Below are 25,815 nucleotides of genomic sequence, written 5' to 3'. Positions count from 1 at the left end.
TGGGTTTCAAAGCCTTTATTAGGTTCCAGAGAAAATGCTAGTCCATACAAACTAAATGTCACTTCAAGGTGGAATTTCTGATTGATATTAGTACAAACCAGTGAGGAAAATAAAGAGCAATAAACAATGAGGTGATTTAAGAGGCTAAACATGGTAGGATTCTTCTGGAGGATCAAAACTACTCCTCCCATAATTCAACACACAGTTAGTGTTCTCAACCAACGGGCAGATTCCATGACACAATACCAGTCATAATACCAACATGGCGGTGAGGAAAACAAATTATATATATAAAAAAAAAAAAAAGTTGAACACTTTCACTAGTCTCTCATCTGTAGACGCGCTTCCGCAAACTACTGTCTATCCCAAACCTGTTAAATGTAATACGAATCAACGTCCTCTGTTGACCAGCGTATACAGATGCATGTATGCATTACAGATGTCAGACTAGCAAAATAAAATATGTAAAAGAATTTAAACAGCTTTCATACACCAGCCCGTTTTGGTCTTTCCAGGTGAGTGTACTTATAGACTGACTACATGTTCACAATGACAGACACACAGGGCTGGAGAGTGAGGGTGGGGCCTAGAGCTGGGCGATATGGACACAAATCCAGATTACGGTAAATGACTGAATTATCACCATAACGATTAATAGAATGCTAAGTTTAGAACATTAATGTGCACCGGTAAGCCTACTTCTGTATTTTACCCTTAGAACTACTACTACAACTTTAAAATGTTGGAACTATCAAAAGTAATGTTGGCAATAGCCCATATTAGCAAACTTAATTCATTCCAAACTTCACATTTCTCTAGTATAGGCTACTTGTGGTTATTGATATCAGTAAAATGTCCTCGATAAATGGTCAGTGTGATCGGTGTTGATAATTTTTGGTTTATCGTCCCAGCTCTATTAGAGTACATTGTGTGTCATACAGCAGGGCCATAACACATCGGTATCTGTGTGTGTGTGTGTGTGTGTGTGTGTGTGTGTGTGTGAGAGAGAGAGAGGGGTGAAGGGGCGAGACGGAATACAAACAGACGATCAGACTGAGGGTTTGTAGCTTGTTTGGGATATAAACTCAATATCTGAGGACTGAGAGGGATGGACAGATTAGCAGACCATGTTTACCGAACCCCAGCCTAACAGCCAGGACACGCAGGGGAGGGGTGGGTGGATAACATTCCCCGTTCCCTCCCCTCTTACCGGTACCCGGGACCAGGCTGGGCGTAACCCGAGCCGAAGGGGGGCCGGTTGCGGGCGTAGGGGTTTGACACCCCGGGAGGGGGGGTGACGTTGCTACCGGGGGGAGGGGTGTAGCCGGGACGGGGCTGGTAACCCTGGCCAGGCTGGGGCTGGGAGCCTGGGGGCAGGCTGTAGTTGGCAGGCTGGTTGGCCTGGGAGGTGTAGTTTTGGGGAGGGAAGACCCCTGGGGGGTACTGCTGTGCACCCTGAGGTGGAGGAGCCTGCTGTTGGCCTCCCTGGAAGCCGGGGGCTGGGGTCTGGCCAGGCGCGGGGGCCTGGGAGGTGGGGGCAGGGTAGTTCTGGAAAGTTTGCTGCTGTTGGGGCTGAGGGCCGCCAGGTTGCGGGGCCCCGGGCTGGGGGGTGTATCCTGCTGAGAGAGCGAGACAGAGTTTGGGAGAGAAGTAGAGTATAACTTTTAGTTGTGATCCATTTCTCATTCATAGCATCATTTGTGTGAAGCTCTGGGCCATTGTTACAAGATTAGCCTGTCCTTCTTGGCCCTTTTCTAAAGGAAAGTGTGATGAGGAATGAGTGTGTCTTACCAGGGTACTGCATGCCATACTGCTGCTGTGGTGCTGGCTGCTGGGGTGGGTATCCACCTGGGGCCTGGTACTGGTACATCTGACCTGGAGAAGGAAGAAAGAAAGACATCAGTATGATTGCTGGGGAAGGGAGAAAAAAAACGAAACAAAAAACACACGGCTAGAATCGGACAGGATGGGCTTAGTGCAAACAGCTCCAACAACTAGAATTAAAAAAGGATTGGTTCCTTCAAGCCCTGCACCGAGACAACGCTCTATGGCACATCACAGTCAGCTGTACAGATCTAAGCTAAACACAAAAACTTTGCTCCCTTGCTCGCTCTTACATACACACATTTGGATAGACCCGTGTGTATTGGGTCAAAGCGAGTGTCGTCTGTCTAAACAGGTCTGCGTCAGTGGACAGCCACTTTCCTCCCAGCTTTTATTAGCCATGACCTCACGTCTAACTGTGTGTGTAGTCCGTGTTTTAAAAAAACAACTCTAGAATTGCATGTCCCCTTAATAACGTGGACTGAGGAGTGAGTTTAAGAGAGTCTGAAAATAAAAAGCAAACTACACTCGCAAAACACTGAAACTGTTGGCCAACTAAAGTTTTCCAATGAGTCTCACCATGTTCAGCAAACATGTAGTTGGCCACCAGTGTATTCCCTTTACAAGGCCTGTACCGCACTCCCAGAGCCCCTGGCGTGTAAAGTAGGGCGACGAAGTATTAAAAACACAGAGTAAAAGGATAATGAGAGAAGGCTGGTTTACGGTTCACTGGTTTTTCATGTGCCAGTTAAAGCGGAGCGTTGATTTTCCACTCTTAGAAAGGGCTCGTAACAGAGCCCTATGGAACTCCTTTGTGGGGGAAATAGGGCCTGGAGATTGGTGCTAGGCTATCAGTAGGCTAATGAAGCAGTCATTTATGTGATCGTGCCAGAAAGATACAACTAAAATTTGCACAGAAACACACTTGTTCATTCCGATAAATAACCAATAATGTCCTAAAATAAAATGGTGAATTTTGAAAGGAAGTAAGTGTACTAATATCAGTGATTGTTGATGGGACGATTGGTGGCTACACCTTTTAAAGTAGTAGTTTTAAAGGGGTAATATGAATATTTTTCATTCAATACATTGTTAGAATTCTGTCAATTTATGTTTTTTTTTCTTTCTTCCGTATTGCCCAGCTCTCACAACCACCACACCAAGTTTCCATTAAAAAAGAAAGAAAAAGTGGTGCCTGACAACATGTTCTGGAAGATTTCAATTTACTGTCCATTTGAGAAATGTACCAGACCCATATGCACTGGGTGAGTAACCCATTAGTGTCCACTAACAGTGTTCAGAATGACAGAAACCACATTTACATTATGGTAATGCATCTTAACAGAACATGACACTCCTGTAATGAAGCAGACAATAAAACATTTTCAAACATTTGCCAAAACAAAATTAGCAGGAAAACACCATTCTAAAACACTGCACCTGATGCCAGCATTATATGACAGATGAAAATCTGTTAGAACCTTAAAGGGGGAACCTAAAGATGCAACAACTAGGATGGGTTGATATGACTAGGATTGTGTCTTCGGCTCCTGGACAACGAAAGAAAGTTGATATGAAAACCAATAGAACAGGAGAGAAATTAAGTCTTTCAAAAGGCGGCGCGCGTGGCAGAAAGCCTAGCTGATTATTCAATTGCAGCTGTCAGTGAAAAGCATGGAAACCGTGTGTGAAGATGTGTCTTGAGTATAACTTTTAAACGTTGAGACAAGGTGTGGTGGTGATTCTGGAGAGAGACTCTCAGCCGTCTCCTGACAAAATCTTTTTGCAATTCAATGTGGGAATTGTCTGCCCTTTGATTGTTTGTTTTTTCATCAATTTTACCTGTAGTAAATGTACCGTTAATCCCTGTCATCTGGTTACAATCATTTCTGTTAATGCATTGTATTACAACACTGAACAAAAATAAACGTAATATGCAACAATTTCAAAGATTTATGAAAGCAGTCAATTGAAATAAATTCACGAGGCATTAATCTATGGATTTCTCATGGCTGGAAATACAGATATGCATCTGTTGGTCACAGATACCTATATAAAAATAAATGTTAAAAAGTAAGGGGGTGGATCAGAAAACCAGTCAGTATCTCGTGACCACCATTTGCCTCATGCAACACATCTCCTGTGCATAATGCACACGTGCACAACCACCACACCTTTATTTAACCAGGTAGGCCAGGTGAGAAAGATTCTCATTTACAACTGTGACCGTGCCAAGATAGAGCAAAGCAGTGTGACAGAGTTACATATGGGATAAACAAACATACAGTCAATAACACAATATAAAAGTCTATATACAGTGTGTGCAAATGAAGTAAGATTAGAGAGGTAAAGCAATAAATAGGCCAGTTTTGAAATAATAACAATTTAGTAATTAAAACACTGGGGTGATAGCATCTGCACATCTGGGATGTAGAGTAAAACTACAGTATGGGGATGAGGTAGTTGGGTGGGCTATTTACAGATGGGCAATTTACAGGTACAATGATCTGTGAGCTGCTCTGACAGCTGATGCTTAAAGTTAGTGAGGAAGATAAGTCTCCAGTTTCAGTGATTTTTGCAATTAGTTCCAGTCATTGGCAGCAGAGAACGGGAAGGAAAGGTGGCCAAAGAGGAGTTGGCTTTGGGGGTGACCAGTGAAATATACCTGCTGGAGAGCGTGCTACGGGTGGGTGCTGCTATGGTGACCAGTGAGCTGAGATAAGACTTAGATGACCTGGAGCCAGTGGGTTTGGCGACGAGTATGGAGTTAAGGCCAGCCAATGACAGCATACAGGTTGCAGTGGTGGGTAGTATATGGGGCTTTGGTGACAAAATGAATGGCACTGTGATAGACTACATCCAAATTGGTTAAGTAGAGTAGAGGCTATTTTGTAAATGACGTCGCCGAAGTCAAGGACCGGTAGGATGGTCAGTTTTACGAGGTTATGTTTGGCAGCATGAGTGAAGGATGCTTTGTGAAATAGGAAGCCGATTCTAGATTTAATTTTGGATTGGAGACGCTCAGTGTGAGTCTGGAAGGAGAGTTTACAGTCTAACCAGACACCTAGGTATTTGTAGTTTTCCACATATTCTAAGTCAGAACCATCCAGAGTAGTGAAGCTAGACGGGCTGGCGGGGTGCGGGCAGCGATCAGTTGAAGAGCATGTATTTAGTTTTAATCCCTCTAACTTTAAGCATCAGCTGTCAGACAATGACAATTGCACACTCCCTTGAGACATCTGTGGAATTGTGTTGTGTGACAAAACTGCACATTTTATTGTGGCCTTTGTCCCCAGCACAAGGAGCCCCTGTGTAATGATTAGAGATGTACAATATCTCGGAATCAGACGATATTCGCAAAATAAGGCCAACATTGGCCCGACGTCTAGTTTAACGCTGATGTGCAAAACCGATGTCAAAGCTGAAGTGCATACCTATATAACGTAGGTAGACGACGTGCATACCTATATAACGTAGGTAGACGACGTGCATACCTATATAACGTAGGTAGACGACGTGCATACCTATATAACGTAGGTAGACGACGTGCATACCTATATAACGTAGGTAGACGACGTGCATACCTATATAACGTAGGTAGACGACGTGCATACCTATATAACGTAGGTAGACGACGTGCATACCTATATAACGTAGGTAGACGACGTGCATACCTATATAACGTAGGTAGACGACGTGCATACCTATATAACGTAGGTAGACGACGTGCATACCTATATAACGTAGGTAGACGACGTGCATACCTATATAACGTAGGTAGACGACGTGCATACCTATATAACGTAGGTAGACGACGTGCATACCTATATAACGTAGGTAGACGACGTGCATACCTATATAACGTAGGTAGACGACGTGCATACCTATATAACGTAGGTAGACGACGTGCATACCTATATAACGTAGGTAGACGACGTGCATACCTATATAACGTAGGTAGACGACGTGCATACCTATATAACGTAGGTAGACGACGTGCATACCTATATAACGTAGGTAGACGACGTGCATACCTATATAACGTAGGTAGATGACGTGCATACCTATATAACGTAGGTAGATGTTGTAATGACACCATGAAAAATGCAGCGTAACACAGAACAAAAGCAGAAAAATACTAAGCGCTACACTTCCAACTAAACAAGTCGAGCAGTCATTTGAAATAATAAGAACATTTCAGCAAGACAAAGGCAAAATCCATTAACGGCAAGATAATGGAAATCATTGCCCAAGACTATCCTCCGTTCTCTGTCGTGGATGATGTTGGCTTTTGCCGACTGGTCGAGCACCGGTACACGCTACAAAGTAGCCGCTATTTTTCAGATGTGGTTCTACCAGAGTTACACAGTATTGTTGAAACACATCCACGAGCATCACTGTTATTAGCTTCATGACTGACATTTGGACCAGCGATGTCAGCCCCATGAGCATGCGGAGTCTGACAGCACTCTGGGTCGACGAGGATTTCCAACGGAGGAAAGCCGTATTGCTCAAGAACATGCTGGTTATCATACCGCTGCTGCCATATCAATGGCATTTGAGAACATGATTGAAACATGAACACACTACTAGCGCCAGTCTAAGAACTTACTGGAGAAATAAGCTAATCAACTGCATCTGCAGCAGACGTGATACCCTCTGTCATGTCACTGAAACGCCCGCTCAACAAAACTGCTGACAGACCGTGGGGTTAATAGGGCTAGGCCCCTATTTCTCTCCACTTCCTGTCTGAATGACGTGCCAGAAGTAAACTACCTGATGCTCAGGCCCTGAAGCCAGGAGATGCATATAATTGGTAGCATTAGAAAAAACACTAAAATTTGTAGAAAGGTTAAGGACAAAAATCCAAAGAAAAACCAACTGGATTTTTTTGAGACCATGCTCTTCCAATGGAAAGTATAAAGGCATACTGGAAATTAGCTCCCTGGATGCAATTCCTATGGCTTCCACAGCGTGTCAGTAGTCTATGTTCAAGGTTTCTGGCTTGTAACTTCAAAAACGAAGAAGAAATATCAGTTTTAGTACAGGGACCCAGTCTTGGAAATTCATGTTTGCTTGCGCCATGAAGAAAGGACGCACCTGCTAAAATCGGTTTCCTATTGAATATACTTCTTTCCATAAGAAATATTTTAGTTCGATTACATTTTGGGTATCTGAGGAGTAAATAGAAATGTATTTTGACTTGCTGAACAAGTGGATTACTCAAAATCGATGGCGCCAAATAAACTGACTTTTTGGGATATAAAACAGGATTTTATCTAACAAAACTACACTACATGTTATAGCTGGAACACTTTGGATAACAAATCAGAGAAATTTTCAAACGTAAGTGAATATTTAAATCTCGATTTGTGAATTTATGAAACCTGTGCGGGTTGAAAAATATGTTGATGTGGGGCACCGTCCTCAAACAATCGCATGGCATGCTTTTGCTGTAATAGCTACTGTAAATCAGACAGTGCAGTTAGATTAACAAGAATTTACGCTTTCAACCGATATAAGACACTTATATTTACCTAAATGGTAAATATACATAATATTTATGATTATTTATTTGAATTGTGCGTTGTCCAGTTTTACTGGACGCCTAGCCCTAAGATTAAAACGTACAAAAAGTACTCGAGGCTGTGAACAAGCGATTCAGTGGCATTCTCTCTCTACCACTTTACTGTGTCGCCACCATGCTCGATGCTAGGTACAAGGGCCGCTACATCGATGCAGACAAGAAACAGGGTTTACATGACATGTTACATGCACAGCTGGAACAGTGACAGTGCGCACCAAGGAAGAGAGGCCGCGGACAGAGCTGAAACTTCACTGCTTGACATGTATGATGAAATCCTGGTTGAGAATTAAACTAATGATAAACAAAACAGCAAGTAAGTGAAAGAAATAGATTTTGATTATATTTTACTGGTAATGGTGACAAATGCCAACAAAATAAATTTGTCAGTGGGGTGTGTGCAACCTTTAACTAGGCAAGTCAGTTAAGAACAAATTATTATTTACAATGACGACCTACCCCAGACAACGCTGGGCCAATTGTGCGCTGCCTTATGGGACTCCCAATCACAGTCGGATGTGATACAACCTGGATTCAAACCAGGGACTGTAGTGACCTCATGCTCTGAGATGCAGTGCCTTAGACCACTGCGTCCGTGTGTGTGTGTGTGTGTTTAACTATACTAGAATGCTTAAAAAGGAGAAAAAATGTAATATTGATATTGTTTTTTTTTAGCAAGGAAAATATCAGTATGGCCAAAAATGTTATATCGGTGCATCCCTAGTAATTATCATGCGGTTTAAATCAGCTTTTTGATATGCCACACGTGGCTGGTGGGTGGATTATCTTGGCAAAGTAGAAATGCTCACTAACAGGGTTGTAAAAAAATGTGTACCCACAATGTGAGAGAAAAGGTTTGTGGATATGAAACATTTGGGGATCTATTATTTCAGCTCATGAAACCAATATGTAAAAATGTTGCGTTTATATTTTTGTTCAGGATACTTTCGGTGTTTATTTTTCCCAGGTCTGGACCAGATGAATGAACCATGTTTTATTCCTCCACCATTGCTTTTCCCTCAATTATAACATGATGCAAATTGTGAAAAGCCACCTAAATGATGAAACCAGATATATTGCTCTGAGACAACATCTATGGAGAATGTCAACAGTTCAGTTACAACAGGACAGTCAGTCTAAGGTTCACAGGTTAATGAGCATATAATGAAGGGGGACAACAGCTGTAACCCCACTGTCAACCCCTGTAATGTGAGCACAATGGTGCTCTAGTGAGAATGACAATGTGTGGGTTGATTGTTTTGGTCTCCTGTCTGCTATCCATCATGCATATTACATAATGTGATGGAGAGACGGATGGTGCTGCCGTCAGGCCTCATTGGCCAGAGGACTTCATCTCTGATCTCTGCTCAGTACATTTAAATCCCAAAGGAAAGAGAAATCACTGGGTCTCTATGGAGAGAGACCGGCTGCCTGCACATGTATTCCTTCAACTGAACAGAACACAGCTGGAAAAATCATTCTCTGGAATGCCATTGCTTGACTGTAGTTTTAGACTTCTGGGGATGTTTTTAAAAAGGAAAAAATGATATTGGTAGTCTGACAAGGGTCACCGTCTTTACTGAGGTGGGTGAACAGGTGTGCTAGAACTCTGTTGGTTGCCCTCTCAACCAGAGAACACTCCTCCCTCTATGGTTGATCATAGTCTGATATGAAAGAGAGCCACTATACATATCCTGCTTATGGATCTTGTTAGTGCCATGTTTGCTTGTATACACAAACCAACCATGTGTTGTCAGAGAAAGAGGGGGAGCTATCTGGCAATCTACCCTCAAAGCACATGATGTGTCCACGATGACTTTCTGAAGAAGTCTCCTCTGTGCATATTCCCAATGCACCACACCCTTAAATCAACGTGTTCATTCCCAACATGTTGGTAGAAGTGCACTGTTCCTTTGAGACTATTCCTGGTCAACAATACAAATCGGTCTCCATTGTGTTGTGTTGACTTTGTTCATCTATAACCCAGGCACTCAGGGGAGACAGAGGGGCAGAGACGGTGTTGAATTTAGGGAACGTTTGGGGATCAAATTATCGTCAGGCACACCATTGAAGTATTGGGATTGGTGAAGATGCAGCCTGACGCAGCCGTCTGCCCACCAGCTGCAGCCCAGAGTCTGGGAGAACCGGGTGGAGGGACAAGCACAGCGAAGAAAATAGGAGGATGAACCCATGACGACGTCCAGAAGATACCCTGCCATGACAGGGTTGGACTCAACATCTGAAAGGACAGCCAACCACATGGTAAGCGAGGTCACACTGAACCTAATAACTGCCAATGACCATTATATGACCATGCGGTCATTGATGGACAAACTAAAAGTGACCAGCACAAAGCACAAGGGTCTGGCATTTATAGAGAATCACTGAGTTGTAGAAGTAAGAACTAAGGATGAATGACTGTGTAACTTAAGACTCTTGTGGGTGTCTTGGCTCTGCTAAACTCAACCCCAACCCCTTGGAGAAGCCTGAACACTGACCGAGCCAAAACCACTGTTCTGGGGAACACTGTCAAACCGTGACCATGTGGAACCGCAGTCTGTGTTCCAGGTGTGGTTTGGAGGTGCTGGTATGGTTCCTCTGAGTCACAGCTCAACGAGCCTACCGTGTGGATATGTGTGTTCCAGCTGTGGTTGTCTGCGTGCTGCTTGTGGGTCTTTTTGGGGTGAAAACGGATACGTCTCCAGAGATGGAGGCTACGGAGAGCCACAACATAAACATTTAATTTTTTTAAGTGCATTCCAATGACAAAACATCACATCCAAAATAACGAACTCACTAAATAAGAAAACTGACTCGCAACATTTTCCCCTGTCCCCTCCCTTCCCGTTTCTGTCCATCTCATATACTGAGATGCCAAACCCTAGGACACATGCACCTAGTCATCTGGTAAGAGAGTTAACTCGCCAGCAGAGCACACCTCTGTGTTGATTCCATAACACCATTATGGGAATAGCCAGTAGGTCCTAGAGGAAAAGCTCAGGGAAGGTCTGGACGAGAAGATTAACACCAAAAACCATTTCCCCCTAAAAACACCACCCCAAAGTAGCTCGCAACTAGAGACGACAGAGGGATGACTGCTTGTTTTTAATTTCCCCACCTCGGTCTGATCTGATCCCTCGCTCATGCATCCCTCCGTTAGAGGGGCCAGAGACTGCGGACATCCCATTTTCCAAGAACTACATGATGTTCATGGTGGAGTGCAGATAGAGACATCATCCACTAAATCACAGCATGCAGAGTGTAAAAAAAGATATACTGTCCCGGATTCAGGACTGGGGAACTGGCCAATCCAAGTGCAGCATCTAGCCATCACCAAGTCAGATAGAGTTCTGCTGCATCAATGGCATTACATCCCCTACCAAGATGGCAGTTCCACTTCATTCCAACAGCTTGACAAACAATGAATACAAGTAGGGCAATCTATTCCTCCTGTTTGTGGTTGTAGACAAGCCCGAGCAGTGAACATCTGGGTTAAACCATTGTGAAACTGACTCACCCATAAAGTTATAAATGTCTGTAGTGATGAGGTGAAAATAGAGCAAAAAACAACAGTGGTGATAGTGACTGGGAGTAGTGACAACTCTACTGGGGCAGAACGGTCCAATGCTGCCCCGCAAGAGAAGGGTTTTCCACAACACACTGACTGGGTCAAGGCTGCCCTTAGGCAATGCACAGGTCTAGGATCAGTTTAAAGCACAAACTGAAATGGGGTAGCTCTTGGGCCAAATTCATTCTCCTGTTGTTTTGACAGGACAAAGCAACAGAGTCAACGGACGCACACACTTTTTAGGAGTCTCAGTGGACCCCAGGTATTTGGAGGTGCTAAACCACCCACACTGATAATCTCTCCCTCTCAGAGGTCATAAACAGCTATTACCCCCCCACACACTCACTTAAGTTGTCATGGTTTTGTGATGCGTTTCCTGGGACATAAACAGCCATTAAACCCACTTTATTTACAGACACCACAAGTGTTGTACTCTCCTACTGCACAGTTCCTCAGATCACACCGTTTCCTACATATATTCACTCATGCAGAGCTGTGGTGTGTCTGCATGCGAGTTTCATGGTCATTTAGAATGTGTGTGTTTTGTATGTGTTCCTAACCGTCCATGGCCGCTGGGGGTCCCTGCTGTACCCCTGCATAGGGGGCCTGTGGCTGGGGGGGTACCCCGGGCTGGGGGGCGGCAGACGAGGATGAGGCAATGCTGTCTGGAGTACCTGACCGCTCCTCAGCCAAGACACCTGGGGGGGCTAGATAAGAGATAGCGAAAGGGTATGTGAAAAATAAAACAGGATGGAGAGTGAGGGTAAGGTGTGTGACAACAATGTAGTCAGAAGACTGCATAGAAAGTACAAACAAAGAGGGGAAAAAAATAAATAGCAAGGCAACGATGGAATTACCTGGGACCTGGTCCTCACTCAGGCCGAAGGCAGAGATGACGTTCTTGCTGACCTCTCCCTGGTTCTTCAGGGGGTCGAAGGCTGACATGCTGGCCGCGCTGACTGGGACCGGGGCCTGCTTCATTGCTGCCTCTGCTGCTGCCACCGCCCTCCCCTCATGTCTATCCACCAAGTCTGGAGAGAGGGAGTGGAAGGTAGTGGAGAGAGAAAAGGAGAGAGCGACACATGTCAACACACAATCACAAAAAAGACATGGACAAAGATGCTAGAGAAGCACACACACCTCTGTTTGAGGCAGAGAGTTGTTCATAAATAGTTCAATGATCGTTAATCATTGAACAGTCAAAACACTGCGTAAGTGGGGCTTTAATGGGTGTATTATCCTAACCCTGGGTTAAGGATGTTACCACAAAGGAAACACCCTGTAAAAAATAAAAAAACACTTTTACACACTTCTCTCCACTACGCCTCGGATAAACAAATCCACCTGTTGCCGTCCGCCAGCAAGTTAACAACGCTGATGCAAGGCATCCTGGAAAACTGCCCCTGGCATAAAGACTCAGTCATGGACACTCTTACTGACAGTTGTGGCTGCTTTGCGTGATGTATTGTGGTCTCTACCTTCTTGCCTTTTGTGCTGTTGTCTTTTCCCAATAATGTTTGTACCATGTTTTGTGTTGCTGCCATGCTGCGTTGTCATGTTGTGTTGCTGCCATGCTGTGTTGTCATCTTAGGTCTCTCTTTATGTAGTGTTGTCTCTTGTCGTGATGTGTGTTTGGTCCTATATTTATATTTTATTTTTAATCCCAGCCCCCATCCTCGCAGGAGGCCTTTTGGTTGGCCGTCATTGTAAATAAGAATTTGTTCTTAAATGACTTGCCTAAGTTAAAAAATATTTAAAAACATGGGGCAGGTGTGGAATGTGATTGGGCCACTGGATTAGAAGTGAAAGATGTTTTGGAAGGAGAACAAACCATTTGTTTCAGAGAGAAATGAATGAACTGATAAAAACAACCAGCCTGTAGCTGTTGGTATTTCATAAAGTTATAACAAATATGCTAGATGTGTGCATGTCTCTATTACATTAAATGATGTAAATCACACGTCACACTAGCAAACAGATATGGGTGTGCATGTGTGTACCTACCCCGGTCTGGTACCGATGCAGCCAGGCCAGGTTCTGAGGGGGGCTCGAGGCTGTCCAGAAGACTGTTGACTTTGTTCCTGAGCTCAATGAGCTCCCTGCGCAGATACTTCACCTGACTGGACTCCAGAGGTCTCGGCTGACCATTCACTATCGGGGGGAGAGAGTGAGATGAAATTTCAACGTCAATACATTTCAAATACTGAATGTGGCGCCTCGGTATGGAACTTCAAGATGTGGGAGAAGGAGGTGAGGGTGAAGGAGGGGGCCCCACTTCCATCTCTCTCCATCCACACTACAGCACTCCAGAGCCATGGAAGACAGTGATGGAGTAATCTCCCCCAGACAGCCCTCCTGATCACTGTAACAGATGAGTCTTGAGGTCTGTACATTTATGGTCCTGCGTGAGTCAAGTCAATTCCAGACCAAACTAGATTAAACCAGACCAGGGGTTGGGGTCCAGACCAGATCAAACGAGCTAGGAACCGAGCAGCAGGCCTGTTCAGGGTAAGTAGGATTAACAGACTGTGATGTTCAGCTATGGAGCCAGGAACAACATGGCACCCGAACAAACCAACAACCATTATTACTATTATATTATTACTGGTCCCCCCCACCTCTCATAAACCCTGTCCCGTTAAAATCAAATGTAGGCTGTCATTGTCTTTAGTAAACACATTACTTCTGTTACACGCAGACATTTGCAGTCTGATAAGTCAGCATGCCTGCAGGTGTGTGTGTGTGTGTGTGTGGTGGGGGATTCCCAGTGTCTTTGTGATCACAGACTCCCAAGCGTGGGAGAGATCTGTAGCTTCTTGCCAGTGAGGAATCCTGCGGTTTGGACACACCAGCCCTCAGCAACACAATCTCTCACATAACGGTCCATGTATTCTGTTATTTATGTGTGTGTTTATGCCGTGCACCTGTCCTGTTAGTGGCGGGTCACAAGGGGGTAGACTGCAGACAGACACTAGGGACGTTTCTTGGACATAGAGCCCCAGACACCTGCAGTCTTAGAGAGGACTAGTAGACCCCTGGTTCCACTACCACCACACTGGGTCAGAGGTCAAAGTACATAGCACAGAAAATGTGGAGTCATGTCTCCATGAAATAACAACTATATAACAGCTGTTAGCACCATCTATCTGTAATATATACCCTGTGTTCTTAAGCAAACTCATAAATTAACTACTCTGATGTCGACATGAGGTCAGATATGGTTAGGCCAGACAGATCCATCCAGGTCATGGTCAATGAGAGTGGGTTAAATGGCAACGTACTAGGAAGTACTAGGTTATTCAAGAGCTCTTTTCCAGAGAGGAGAGGAGCCAGGTAATACTGTTAACGGGCAGCATGCTGTAGTGATATACAGGATATGGCAATTAAATCATCTAGGAAAAATAAACAAAGGCTACTATGCATGACAAGAGTGATGAACAGTGCTGACAGTGGCTACAGTCTGGGCCTTGAAGATGTGTGAGTACAGTTCTGCTGCTCACTGGGTCTGTTATGCTGTTAGCTCTGTGTGGGTGTGTTAGAGTGAATGAGACAGAACGTTTAACTGTGTGTGTGTGTGTGTGTGTGTGTGTGTGTGTGTGTGTGTGTGTGTGTGTGTGTGTGTTGGCCATGTGCCTAGTGATGGGATATAGGGCTGGGCGATATCAAATTAATATGAATGTATGTTATTTAGAACATGATACAGGCATGTTCCACATGCCTGTATCACAAGAATCTAGGTTGAGCGTTCTGTCTCCTTGTGCACCTTCCCAACCGCACACTGACACCAAGCCCCTCACCCTGCCACTCACAACAACTTCTTCCTCTGACAACAAGCAGTTTAAACTCACTATTTGCATTTGGAGGTATGGTCCAATAGAATCGGTCATTTGGAAACAAACTCTTAGACATGATTTTATTGTAATCAGCTAGGTTTCCATCTCACTGGCATGCAAATTCTTCATTTTATATTGATAAAATAACAATTGAATTTTAGAAGGCTGTAACCTATCAAAATGTGGAAAAAGTCAAGGGGTCTGAATACTTTCCAAATGCACTGTATATATTGTGAATCTGCCTTAAGTTTGAGAAGATAATATCTTTTTTAGCCTGTACTGCCCAGCCCTAGATGGATCCCTGTCTAAAGACCACAGCATACATCTGGGCCTGTGAGACTAGAGGAACCATGTATCATCTCAATGAGTCCCAGTGCTGCTCTAGAGGCCTCACAGGCTGCAGACAGGCTGCCATAGCACCACAATCCTCATCAGCACTGCCTGGACGGGGATGGACTGAGCAGACAATTACAATAAGGGTTATAATTCAACAGAAGAGGGCGTCCGTCCCTCATATGAGCCTCATCTCTAGAAGGCCAGAGGTGCTAAATCAGCACACAGGAACCTCACAGGGACAATGTGGTACAGGGGGCTGAATGGGGGTGAGAGAGAGTTATAGGGGCACAGAGGACAGAGAATATGGTCCAGGGATATCATGGAAAAGAAAAGGAGAGCCGCATACTCTAGGAGCTCAGATGCAATCATTTAATAACCAAACCACCAACGTGTCGACCCTGATGAAGACAGCTTGTCTGTTGAAACGCTGGTTATTAAATTATTGCATCCGAGCTCCCAGAGTGTGCAGCTCTCCTTTTCCTTTCCAAGTGTTCTACTCCGTTAGCCAACACTTCAGCTAAACAGGTGTGTGTTTCTTTCACCTCCAGCGATATCATGGGACATGGTCAGTTGGTACCAGCAGGGGAACAATCAGCCCCACATAGAACTCTGGTTTGACACACAACCCCATATGACCCAAACCAGACGAAGGCTGTAGCTCTGTTCAGAAGTAGTGCACGATATGGGTGGCAGGTAGCCTAGAGGTTAGAGTTAGGACAGTAACCGAAGGGTCACTAATTCAAATCCCTGAGGGAACAAGGTGAAACATTTTCAAACATTCGGTCAATGAGCCCTTGAGCAAGGCAATTAACACTAATTTCTCCAGGGTTGCCGTTGATAATGTCAGATCCTGGCCGTGAGCCCACTCTCCGAGGGTTTCTCAGGGAGTGGGATACGCAAATAAATTGTTCTAAGTAACACATGCCTATTAATACACACGTGTACATGTGAGAAATAGGGCAATTATAAGCACCCACCAAATGATTATAACTATTTATATGGGAAACAGGGTGTCATTTGAGATGACTCAACACCTGGACAGAGAGAAAAGCACTGTCCAACACTACAGGAGACCACCAAATCTCACATAGGAGAGTGAAAATCCTTTTAGAATTCCCTTAACATTAGTGGAATTCTACAGACAGAATCCCAGAACCCCGTGTGTTTGTGTGTAACATTTAGCAGAGACCCAGGGGGTCAGGAGAAGATCCTGTAGAGACACAGCCCACCGGGAGGATCCCACTCTTCCCTCCTGCTTCCAATCCTGGCACACATCTGGAAATATGGGATCCATGTGCAGTCACGAATGTGGCGCATGCTGACGCTCTGGGTCTCCGGATGGAGTAAAAAAATTAATTGTCATGACGTTGCCCTCTTTGGGTACAACGAGCACCATTCCCCGCTCTCTGCTCCTTCAACCAGGCTGCTGTGGTCAGTGAGGTCGTAAATTCCTAGGGAAGACCCTGCCTCATGGCCACACAGCATAGAGATAGAGTGAAGCTTCATAGAGAACAAAGGAATTTCTTCCACCTCACAGAACTTGAGGTCTGAATAACAAGGTATAAAAGATGGGTGAAGAATCCAGCTACGAACTGGTCCGTTTGTTACAACTTGGGGAAGCTCATGGGAGATGGTGCGGCCACATTAACCATAACGCTGTTTATATAATAGCCTCATATGAGGTTTACATCTAATCGTTGTATAAGATGAATGAGTGAGTATGATACTGTTTGTAAAATGGTGTAATGTGATTTTGGATGGTTTAATGAAGTAAACACCAATTCCCTTTGAGTTAAACTAAATCAGAGGACCGCCCACGAGCCCAGTTATGGTCAGGCATCCTGGGACAGCCCCTTTTCTGCAATTCCGAATAAAATCCCAATCTTGAGAATTCCTCAAGTAGACCATGTTTTTCTCCATTACGAGGGGACAAAGGTTGCAGACCATTGCTGAATCTTTTAACCATACTACGTGGTTAAACTCTTAGACTATCGACACCAACAGAATAAGAACAAGTCTTTGATATTAATTACTAGTCTGCAGCTAGGAATTCGGTATCATTTAACGCGAATAACGACAACCGCCGAAACATCCACATTCTCCTATCATTTCTTGTAACCATACTTACTTTGTTTTGTTTATGAATTACTTAGTAATAAATAAATAAATAATTTAAGACAATTGATGTATGGATGACTCAGTGAAGACGGGGTTCGTGCAGATAACCAACAATTTACGACGTTTGGAATGAGACTAACGTGAGGTAAAGTAAATAATTAATTCATCAGAAGACTATTGATCAGATATGAAAATAACTGAAAGGTTATATTGGGATATTTTAACTTTGTAATCTGAATATTTTCCTTGGTGCCCCGACTTCCTAGTTAATTACAGTTACATGATTAATCAGTTTGATCGCGTAATACTAATTACAGAGAATCTTTGATAAAAACTAAGTCTTCAATTTAATGATAGTAAAGACAACAAAATAAATCCCCAAACATTTATTTTTCTTTTCCTTCATTCTGTCTGTCTTTGCTGCCACTCCCTATCCATCTAATAATAGCAGGGACAGTTCAGGGACACTGTGCTGCAGTATAATTGGGAGCAGAACACATGAAATAACATAATGAGGTCTGACAGCATTGGAGATGAGCAGGAGCAGAGGTGTGTGTAAACGGTAACACACATCTGACATCTGCACTGTCAAACAAAGGTGGATCCATAACACCTGGCCAGTGTACAATTCTGTGTAATGGACCCACAGCTAGACCACACCTGAAGTCTCTCACACACACGAGGGCATCATGATGATTAGGCCTAAAGCAGTAAAGCCAGCATAACTCAACTCTCCCTTTGACCTACAGTGTTCTGTTGAAAAACCACAAGCTAATCGTCAATCCATCCATCATCCTCTGCAGAACACACTCTTAAAACAGGTTGACACCCAACCATGGAACGCAAGCTGGAGCTTGACCTCTGAGGGACATGTGAAAACAGACAACTTCACAAGTATAGCTTGGTGCCTCTACGACCCAAGCAGCAGCACATCGATGGCGGCCTTGGGACGATACCAGCATGAGGGAACGAGTGTCAAGGGGGTCGAAGCAGGAGTGTCGGGTTCAATGTCAAAATATGAGACTAGACTGCCTCCCAGTGGCATGTTAATGTACACGAACCATAAAACTATTGGAGAGGGGGGGGGCTGTTGGAACAGAACAGTCAGCGTGAGTATTCAAGTTGCTACAAAGGAAAGAAGTTCTTTATACTACGGTACCATAAAGACTAGAATAACAGAATGAACCTACTTTCATTTCTAACGGGACAAATCAAGTTTGATTATTACAAGATGGGCGTGCTTGGCACAGCAGCACATAGGGCTATACTAAAAAAGGGAGGGATGGTTATGTATGTGTATGATGATATCTTACCAAACAGAGTGAGTTTCAGTATCCTACTGCACTGGATGGCAAAGGAGAGATCCGAGCTGTCGAAAATAGTAATGAGGTCATCATCTGCAGGAAGAAAAGAGCAGAGAACAGCATCAGAATCAGGTCACATTCCAATCCTTTTTTCCACCATTTCTTGAGATAATGGCTATTCTGAAATGGCTGAATAGGTGAAACCTGTGTAACCTCTACAAATATGGCTGAAGATTACTGTAAAAAGGGGAGGATAGGGGGGATGCATTCTCAAGTGTTTGAAAGAGAACCTCTGTTTCCATTACCAGCAGGAAACGAAATGTTGAGGGGTCAGATGACATCTAGCTAACACAATGGTGATAATAGAACTTAATCCAGTGCTGGTCTAGAGCAGCACAGCTTACCTTCGTCCTTGTATTTGATGGTGACCTCATCGTTGCTCTGCAGCTTGCCCCTGAAGACGCGCTGCATCATCAGCACCAGCTCGTCATAGGTGATGTCCTCGTTGTGGATGGGTATGCGTCTGATGTCATCGCCCAGCTGGGCCTTGATGATCAGTTTGCCACTCAGGTCAAGCTGTCCGTTCATGGTGCCGTCCGCCCTCTACTGCTCCCACTGCTGGGGGCATAAGAGATTTAACACACCTAGAGCATGGCTGGGGGCGCATAAGAGATTTAACACACCTAGAGCATGGCTGGGGGGGGCATAAGAGGTTTAACACACCTAGAGCATGGCTGGGGGCATAAGAGATTTAACACACCTAGAGCATGGCTGGGGGCATAAGAGATTTAACACACCTAGAGCATGGCTGGGGGGCATAAGAGATTTAACACACCTAGAGCATGGCTGGGGGCATAAGAGATTTAACACACCTAGAGCATGGCTAACACACCTAGAGCATGGGGGGGCATAAGAGATTTAACACACCTAGAGCATGGCTGGGGGGGGGCATAAGAGATTTAACACACCTAGAGCAGAGAATCATGGAAGTTGGATTATGGTGTCTTATTCCATCACCATTAACCCTAATAGCGCCAACAGGGCTTATTTTTTATCCCTCTTAAAATTTTGGGACTTTGTCAACTATATTGTGACAAAAAACATTTCTCATATAATCAGATTTGGCCCTTAGAGATATTGACTGGAAGCTAAATATCTATATTTCAGGTCGAGAGTCATCTGTCAGTTGCAATGGGAACGGAGTAGGGATGGGCGGTATCCAGTCTCTGTACCATACCGGTGTACATACCGGTGTACACGGTATTACCAATTGTTCACACAACAGGCTCTATTTTTTTGGGACACTAAACAATTTAGGCAACAGAGATCTTGATCCAGGAGGGTTTGAATATCTCTGCTGTAACTAATAAGCTTGATATCCAGCCACTTGGCTAACAAGTTAGCAAACCAAATGCATAGCTGGAGCCTTGAGCTGGATGTAGATGATTTAACGCCTCTTAGATTTCTTATAGTTATAGGCATGTACCAAATAAAGTTCCATTTTTAACTCTACTGATGGTTCTAACATTGATATTTGTATTATATAGCGCGTGTGCCCATTCTGTTATTGGGACATGCACTCCAGCCAACAGCATACAGATACTGTATCTGCACGCTGTTGGCTATAGCACACGAATGGCCTACATTATGAGATTAAAATGGATAAAAGAGCAAGATTGTTTTATTCGTCAAACGGCAGCAAGGTATCGATGATCACGTCATCAGAATAATACACTCAGTATTTATTGGAAAGGAGTGTCAAACTCATCACCTTGCACTTTCACCACCATGTGAAGTTCATCATAACTTATTTCATCTGTAGTCTAATAAACTGCATGCTTTCCCAACATGTCGTAGGGGTAGCAGACAGGATGTCATCGCGTGTATCCAAGTTTACTTCGATATGATTATATCAATATTAGCGTGTTAAAACTTCTTACGGATAGACCCCTTTTTTCCAATAAATGACATACCCCAATCTAACTGTCTATAGCGCAGGCCATGAAGCAAGGATATGCATATTCTTGGTACCATTTTAAAAGGAAACACTGAAGTTTGTGGAAAAGTGAATTGAATGTAGGAGAATATAACAATACATCTGGTAGAAGAAAATACAAAGGGTAAAAAAATATGAAGTATTTTTCTACCACCATCTTTGAAATGCAAGAGAAAAGGTCAAAGTAATAACCATTACTCTGGTTGTAATTCTGATAGTGTCCACAAGATGGTAGCAGTGTATGTGCAAAGTTTCAGATGGATAACTTGAAAAATGAGTGAACAACAAGACTGTGTGAAGTCTCCAGGTACATTTGGGCAAATCGTGAAGGAGACATTTGCATTCATATTCATCTTTTTTGCAAGAATATCATCAAATCTGTATACTTGGACTTTGATTTAGCTTTCCAAGTATTAGTATCCATATTATAAGTTCAACATTTGCAAAATAACCAGTTTTCATAACTTCATAACTCAAAATCCTTATCATTTTTGTCCAAAATGAAAAGGCATGCTGTTGTACAAGGTTAGTAGCTACATTTTACGACATATACATGGTTTCTGGATCCACCTGAGATTGCTTCTACCAACCTTTGGCTAGACATGGTACTCTGGTCCCCTTCACGAAAGGCTGTGTACATCATAGAGCTCACAGTCCCGTGGGAAAACTCTGTTGAAGAGGCCTACGAGCGTAAGAAACTGCGTTACACAGAGTTGGCAGCAGACGCAACTCAGCGTGGCTGGAATGCAGAGGTCTGGCCAGTTGAAGTGGGATGCAGAGGATTCGTGGCTTCTTCCATCATCAGGTTGCTGAAAGAACTTGGAATCCATGGACAGGCTCTGCGGCAGACCGTCAGAGCAGTTTCTCAAGCAGCTGAAAGAGGCAGCCAGTGGATCTGGATCAAACGGAAGGACCCTTGCTGGGCTATAACTTCATGACCCCCCCCCACCCCCACCTGAGAACCCAATTCAGATCCCTCCAACTTGAGGAGGGCATATGAGGTATGCGGTCAGCTGTATGGCTGGCTCAGGGAAGAGGACGCCCCTGCCTTGCATAGTCCCGTGGGACATCTTAATTGGGCATGGGACACAAGCTAAGGCTTGATTACATTTAAATGTAAGTCATTTAGCAGACACTCTTATCCAGAGCGACTTACAGCTGGCCACCTTTAATGAGGGTGTTTAGTGATTAAAGGCTGAAACACCCACTGATTCGAAGGCACACTACTGAGGATGTGTCCCAAAATTGACATCTTACCCCAGTCTAAGAAATAAACCTCCGATGACACTCTGTCAACATCACGGCAAATCTCATGTGAGTGCATTCCACAATGGACAGTTTTTAACATCTCGTCCCGTGTTTTATGATTCTGTTTGACCGCAAATGGTGCTTACTTGACAAAGAAAGTCGTTCAAATGATGGCCGCCCGCGTCATCGGCGTGCCATGAAGGCATCGCTCTCAGACTAAATATGGTGTCCTATAGGATATAATACACCACTATTTAAGAATAGATACAAACGTGATTTGACTCGTTGAAACAACGATTAGGGTAAGATTTTCACAGATTAATTTCTTCGAAAATTTAACAAGTGGAAATACAAAATCGATCGTGCATGCTATATGGATCTTTTTAGGACATGAAAAATGATTTTAACTAACAAAACGACACTTCATGTTATCTCTGGGACCCTTTGGATGATAAATCAGAGCAAGATTTCAGAATGTAAGTACACATTTCACCCTCAGAGGTGAATTTATCAAACCTATCGCAAAGAGAGAAAAAAAGTGTTTTATTGTTAGGAGCTCTCCTCAAACAATAGTATAGCATTTTTTCCTGCAGTAATAGCTGCAAATTGGACAGTGCAGTTATATTAACAATAATTTAAGCTTTCAGCCGATATCAGACACTTATATGTACCGACATGTGTTGTTTCTATAAAATCTGTAATCTTGACATAACGCGCTGCATGATTTACAACTGTCCCGATGACGGAACGCCGATCCTTGAGAATTAAAGCATTTCGACCGACATTTCTCTGATATCAACACAAAAATATCCCACATCAGGCCTGTCATTACATTTTTTTATCCAACATGTACTTTACTCGCATAAAAAGGAAACCAGATTAGTGACCATGCACTTTCAATGACAGTTCATACTTTCATAATTTTGCCACAAGAGGAATTGTGCTGATTTCCAGTATATAGTAAGCCCCACCCTGCTATAAATGTGGGAACATTAAAAAAACATATGCTTATTTTGGGGAATTTAAACCATTTACTTGTGTTACAAAAGGTGATTAAAATAAAGTGTCAATGCTTGATTGAAAAGACAGTCTATCATTACAAATTTGGGGTAAAAAAAAAGGACCTCCGTTGGTGCCTTTAGGGTTAAGGAAAGAGAGGGAGGGCATAACAATAACAGGCGCCTATGATGCAAATAAGCCACTCTACACTAAAGGACTACAGTCATATAGATGATTAGTAAACCGACAAACAACCATTGAAAAACTTAAGCGTCACAACATTTTTAAAAAATCCTTCAGATACAGACAAAGTGCTTGGACCATGGAAGAATGGTGTTATCATTAATCAACCTTGGATTCACTCATCTTTACCTTTGTATGGCAAACGACACGTCACTGCCCTTTACGACATTGGTCAAGTGCTACTATATAGTTTACAGTTTCACTCTGCTTCCAAAGTCTAAGGTTCAAGTACAACAGCCTGAGCTAGCCTGAGAGCTAGCCTGAGCTGTCAGTCTGGTTCAACAAGACTTTGGCCTCTAGGCCTAGTACTGTAACTTTCATTGAAAGAGGGAATTACCAGAATGTGTAGATTAGATTATGGAACACTGCTGTTTAATGTCGTTAGAATAAAATACGGGCTAGCTAGCTAATCAGATGAACAGATTAGATTAGGATAAACAATCTATTCCCTATCCAGTCCACACTAAAATGAGCCTATCGAGAAAATAGTTACAATAGTTTCAAATCGCGTGAACTGCAACAACTTGTTGGTCTGGCCAGCAGTGGCTAGCAAACTAGAGCTAACAGTACAGTATCTAGCTAGCTAAATTAAATTACCAACAATAATGTGTCAAACAAGGTTAGTTAAGATGACCTACAAATAGACTTAGATAGCTAATAGATATATGTTATCGAGGACAACATAATACGGCTTGTAACATAAATCATTCAGTTATAGTACTAGTTAATGAAAGGGCGAGGTTCAGGATTGCAGTTTGTAGTCTTGTCTGAGATTCAATATAGCTAGCTTGCTAACTTAGCGAGTTTATTGACGTCACAACGAACTGCCAAATCAAAATCAGTTGTACTGGCAATATTTATAACCTAGATAGCTAACTAATTGTATCGTTAATACGTGTCGAAAGGAAAGTAACTGTTATGCAAGCCAAGTTGTATCATAAACATAACCAGGCCATTTTCCTGTGTCACTGACAGGATGCAGAACCCTGCCAAATACAGACCCATTCAAAACTCCCATTCGTGGTTATAATGTTGACTTCCTGCAAAATATTTATCCAAACTGAACATTCTTACCGGCGTCAAAGAACGAGCGTATTCATCGACTTAATTTAACACAAACACACAATTTCATTGTATTTCTATCATATCATGTAGCAATACAATTTCATTGCACTTCTACCATCAAATAAATTAGGCTATAAAAACAACAACCCCGATGCTAGCATCAATCGTTAGCATAGCTAACGTTTAGAATCTGATTCATGTTGTCAACATACATATTAGGAATATTTAAAATAAAAAAACAAGTATATGAATCCCACCTGTAAATGGACGTCTTGATCCCGCGGTGGTATCGGTGGTTCTGGCAAGACCGTGTCAGGCAAAATCTGTTACCTGGGCTGGCAAACACAGAAACCCAGCTTCACATCAGGAAGTCTGTCCGCTTGTCGACGTCGACCTGTACGTGGCATACAGCGGAGGGCGCAGTCGCAGCGGCTCGACTGTTTGACACGTTTGACAGTGACATTTGAGGGAAATCAGCAGATGTTTTTCTGCATAGGCGCAGGTTGAGAAATTGAGTTGTATGTTATAAATGTGTGTCTCTGTGTGACTGATTTCCTCTGGACTGTGTTTTGCAGGTCGTTCCTTTCATTTCAAAGGTTGCAGTGACACACAGTACAAGTAAAACATTTGGACACCTACTTATTCAAGGGGTTTTCTTTATTTTACTATTTTCTACATTGTAGAATAATAGTGATGACATCAAAACTATGAAATAACAAATATGGAATCATGTAGTAACCAAATCAAACAATATTTTAGATTCTACAAAGTAGCCAACCTTTGCCTTGATGACAGCTTTGCACACGTTTGGTATTCTCTAAACCAGCTCCATGAGGAATTCTTTCCCAACGGTCTTGAAGGAGTTTCCACATATGCTGAGCATTTGTTGGATGCTTTTGTTCACTTTATGGTACATCTCATTCCAAACCATCTCATTTAGGTTGAGGTCAGCACTCCATCACTCTGCTTCTTGGTCAAATAGCCCGTACACAGCCTGGCGATGTGTGTTGGGTCATTGTCCTGTTGAAAAACAAATGATAGTCCCACTAAGCGCAAACCAGATGGGATGGCGCCTACTCTGTGACTCACAAAGACATGGCGGTTGGAACCAACAATCTCAAATTTGTAGTCATCAGACCAAAGGACCGATTTACACCGGTCTAATGTCTATTGCTCGTGTTTCTTTACCAAGCAAGTATCTTCTTCTTATTGGTGTCCTTTAGCAGTGGTTTCTTTGCAGAATTTGGACCATGAAGGCCTGATTCAAGCAGTCTCCTCTGAACAGTTGATTTTGAGATGTGTCTGTTATTTGAAGTATTTTATTGGTCTGCAATCTGAGGTTCAGTTAACTCTAATGAATGTATCCTTTGCAGCAGAGGTAACTCTGTTTTCCTTTCCTGCAGCGGTCCTCATGAGAGCCAGTTTCATCATAGTGCTTGATAGTTTTTGTGACTGCACTTGAAGTAATTTTCAAAGTTCTAGAAATGTTCCGGATTGACTGACCTTCATGTCTTAAAGTAATGATGGACTGTCGTTTCTCTTTGCTTATTTGATCTGTTCTTGCCATAATACGGACTTGGTCTTTTACCAAATAGGGCTATCTTCTGTATACCACCTTACCATGTCACAACACAACTTATTGGCTCAAATGCATTAAGAAGGAAAGAAATCCCACAAATGAACTTTTAACAAGGTAC

The 25,815-nt window shown here is 43.2% G+C and overlaps 1 protein-coding gene across 3 annotated transcripts; it reads right to left on the bottom strand.

The window, feature by feature from the left end:
- tfg (trafficking from ER to golgi regulator) lies at positions 1–24,566 on the bottom strand. Of its 3 annotated transcripts, none has more exons than XM_035773679.2 (8): positions 24,376–24,566; positions 18,972–19,185; positions 18,577–18,660; positions 12,981–13,127; positions 11,834–12,007; positions 11,537–11,683; positions 1,792–1,875; positions 1–1,616 (listed from the first exon to the last, which is right to left on the bottom strand). In XM_035773679.2, the coding sequence occupies exons 2-8, from the start codon at positions 19,153–19,155 to the stop codon at positions 1,207–1,209; spliced, it is 1,230 nt and encodes a 409-aa protein (XP_035629572.1). In that variant the 5' UTR covers positions 19,156–19,185; positions 24,376–24,566; the 3' UTR covers positions 1–1,206. The 3 variants fall into 3 exon arrangements, with proteins under 3 accessions (XP_035629572.1, XP_035629571.1, XP_035629570.1); XM_035773678.2 differs by having other exon boundaries at positions 1–1,619; positions 18,972–19,182; XM_035773677.2 differs by having other exon boundaries at positions 1–1,619; positions 24,376–24,565.
- Positions 24,567–25,815: the final 1,249 nt, after the last annotated feature.

Source organism: Oncorhynchus keta, chromosome 7 (assembly GCF_023373465.1).
Source record: "Oncorhynchus keta strain PuntledgeMale-10-30-2019 chromosome 7, Oket_V2, whole genome shotgun sequence".
Lineage (NCBI taxonomy): Eukaryota > Metazoa > Chordata > Actinopteri > Salmoniformes > Salmonidae > Oncorhynchus > Oncorhynchus keta.
This window is presented reverse-complemented; position numbering and strand designations above follow the sequence as displayed.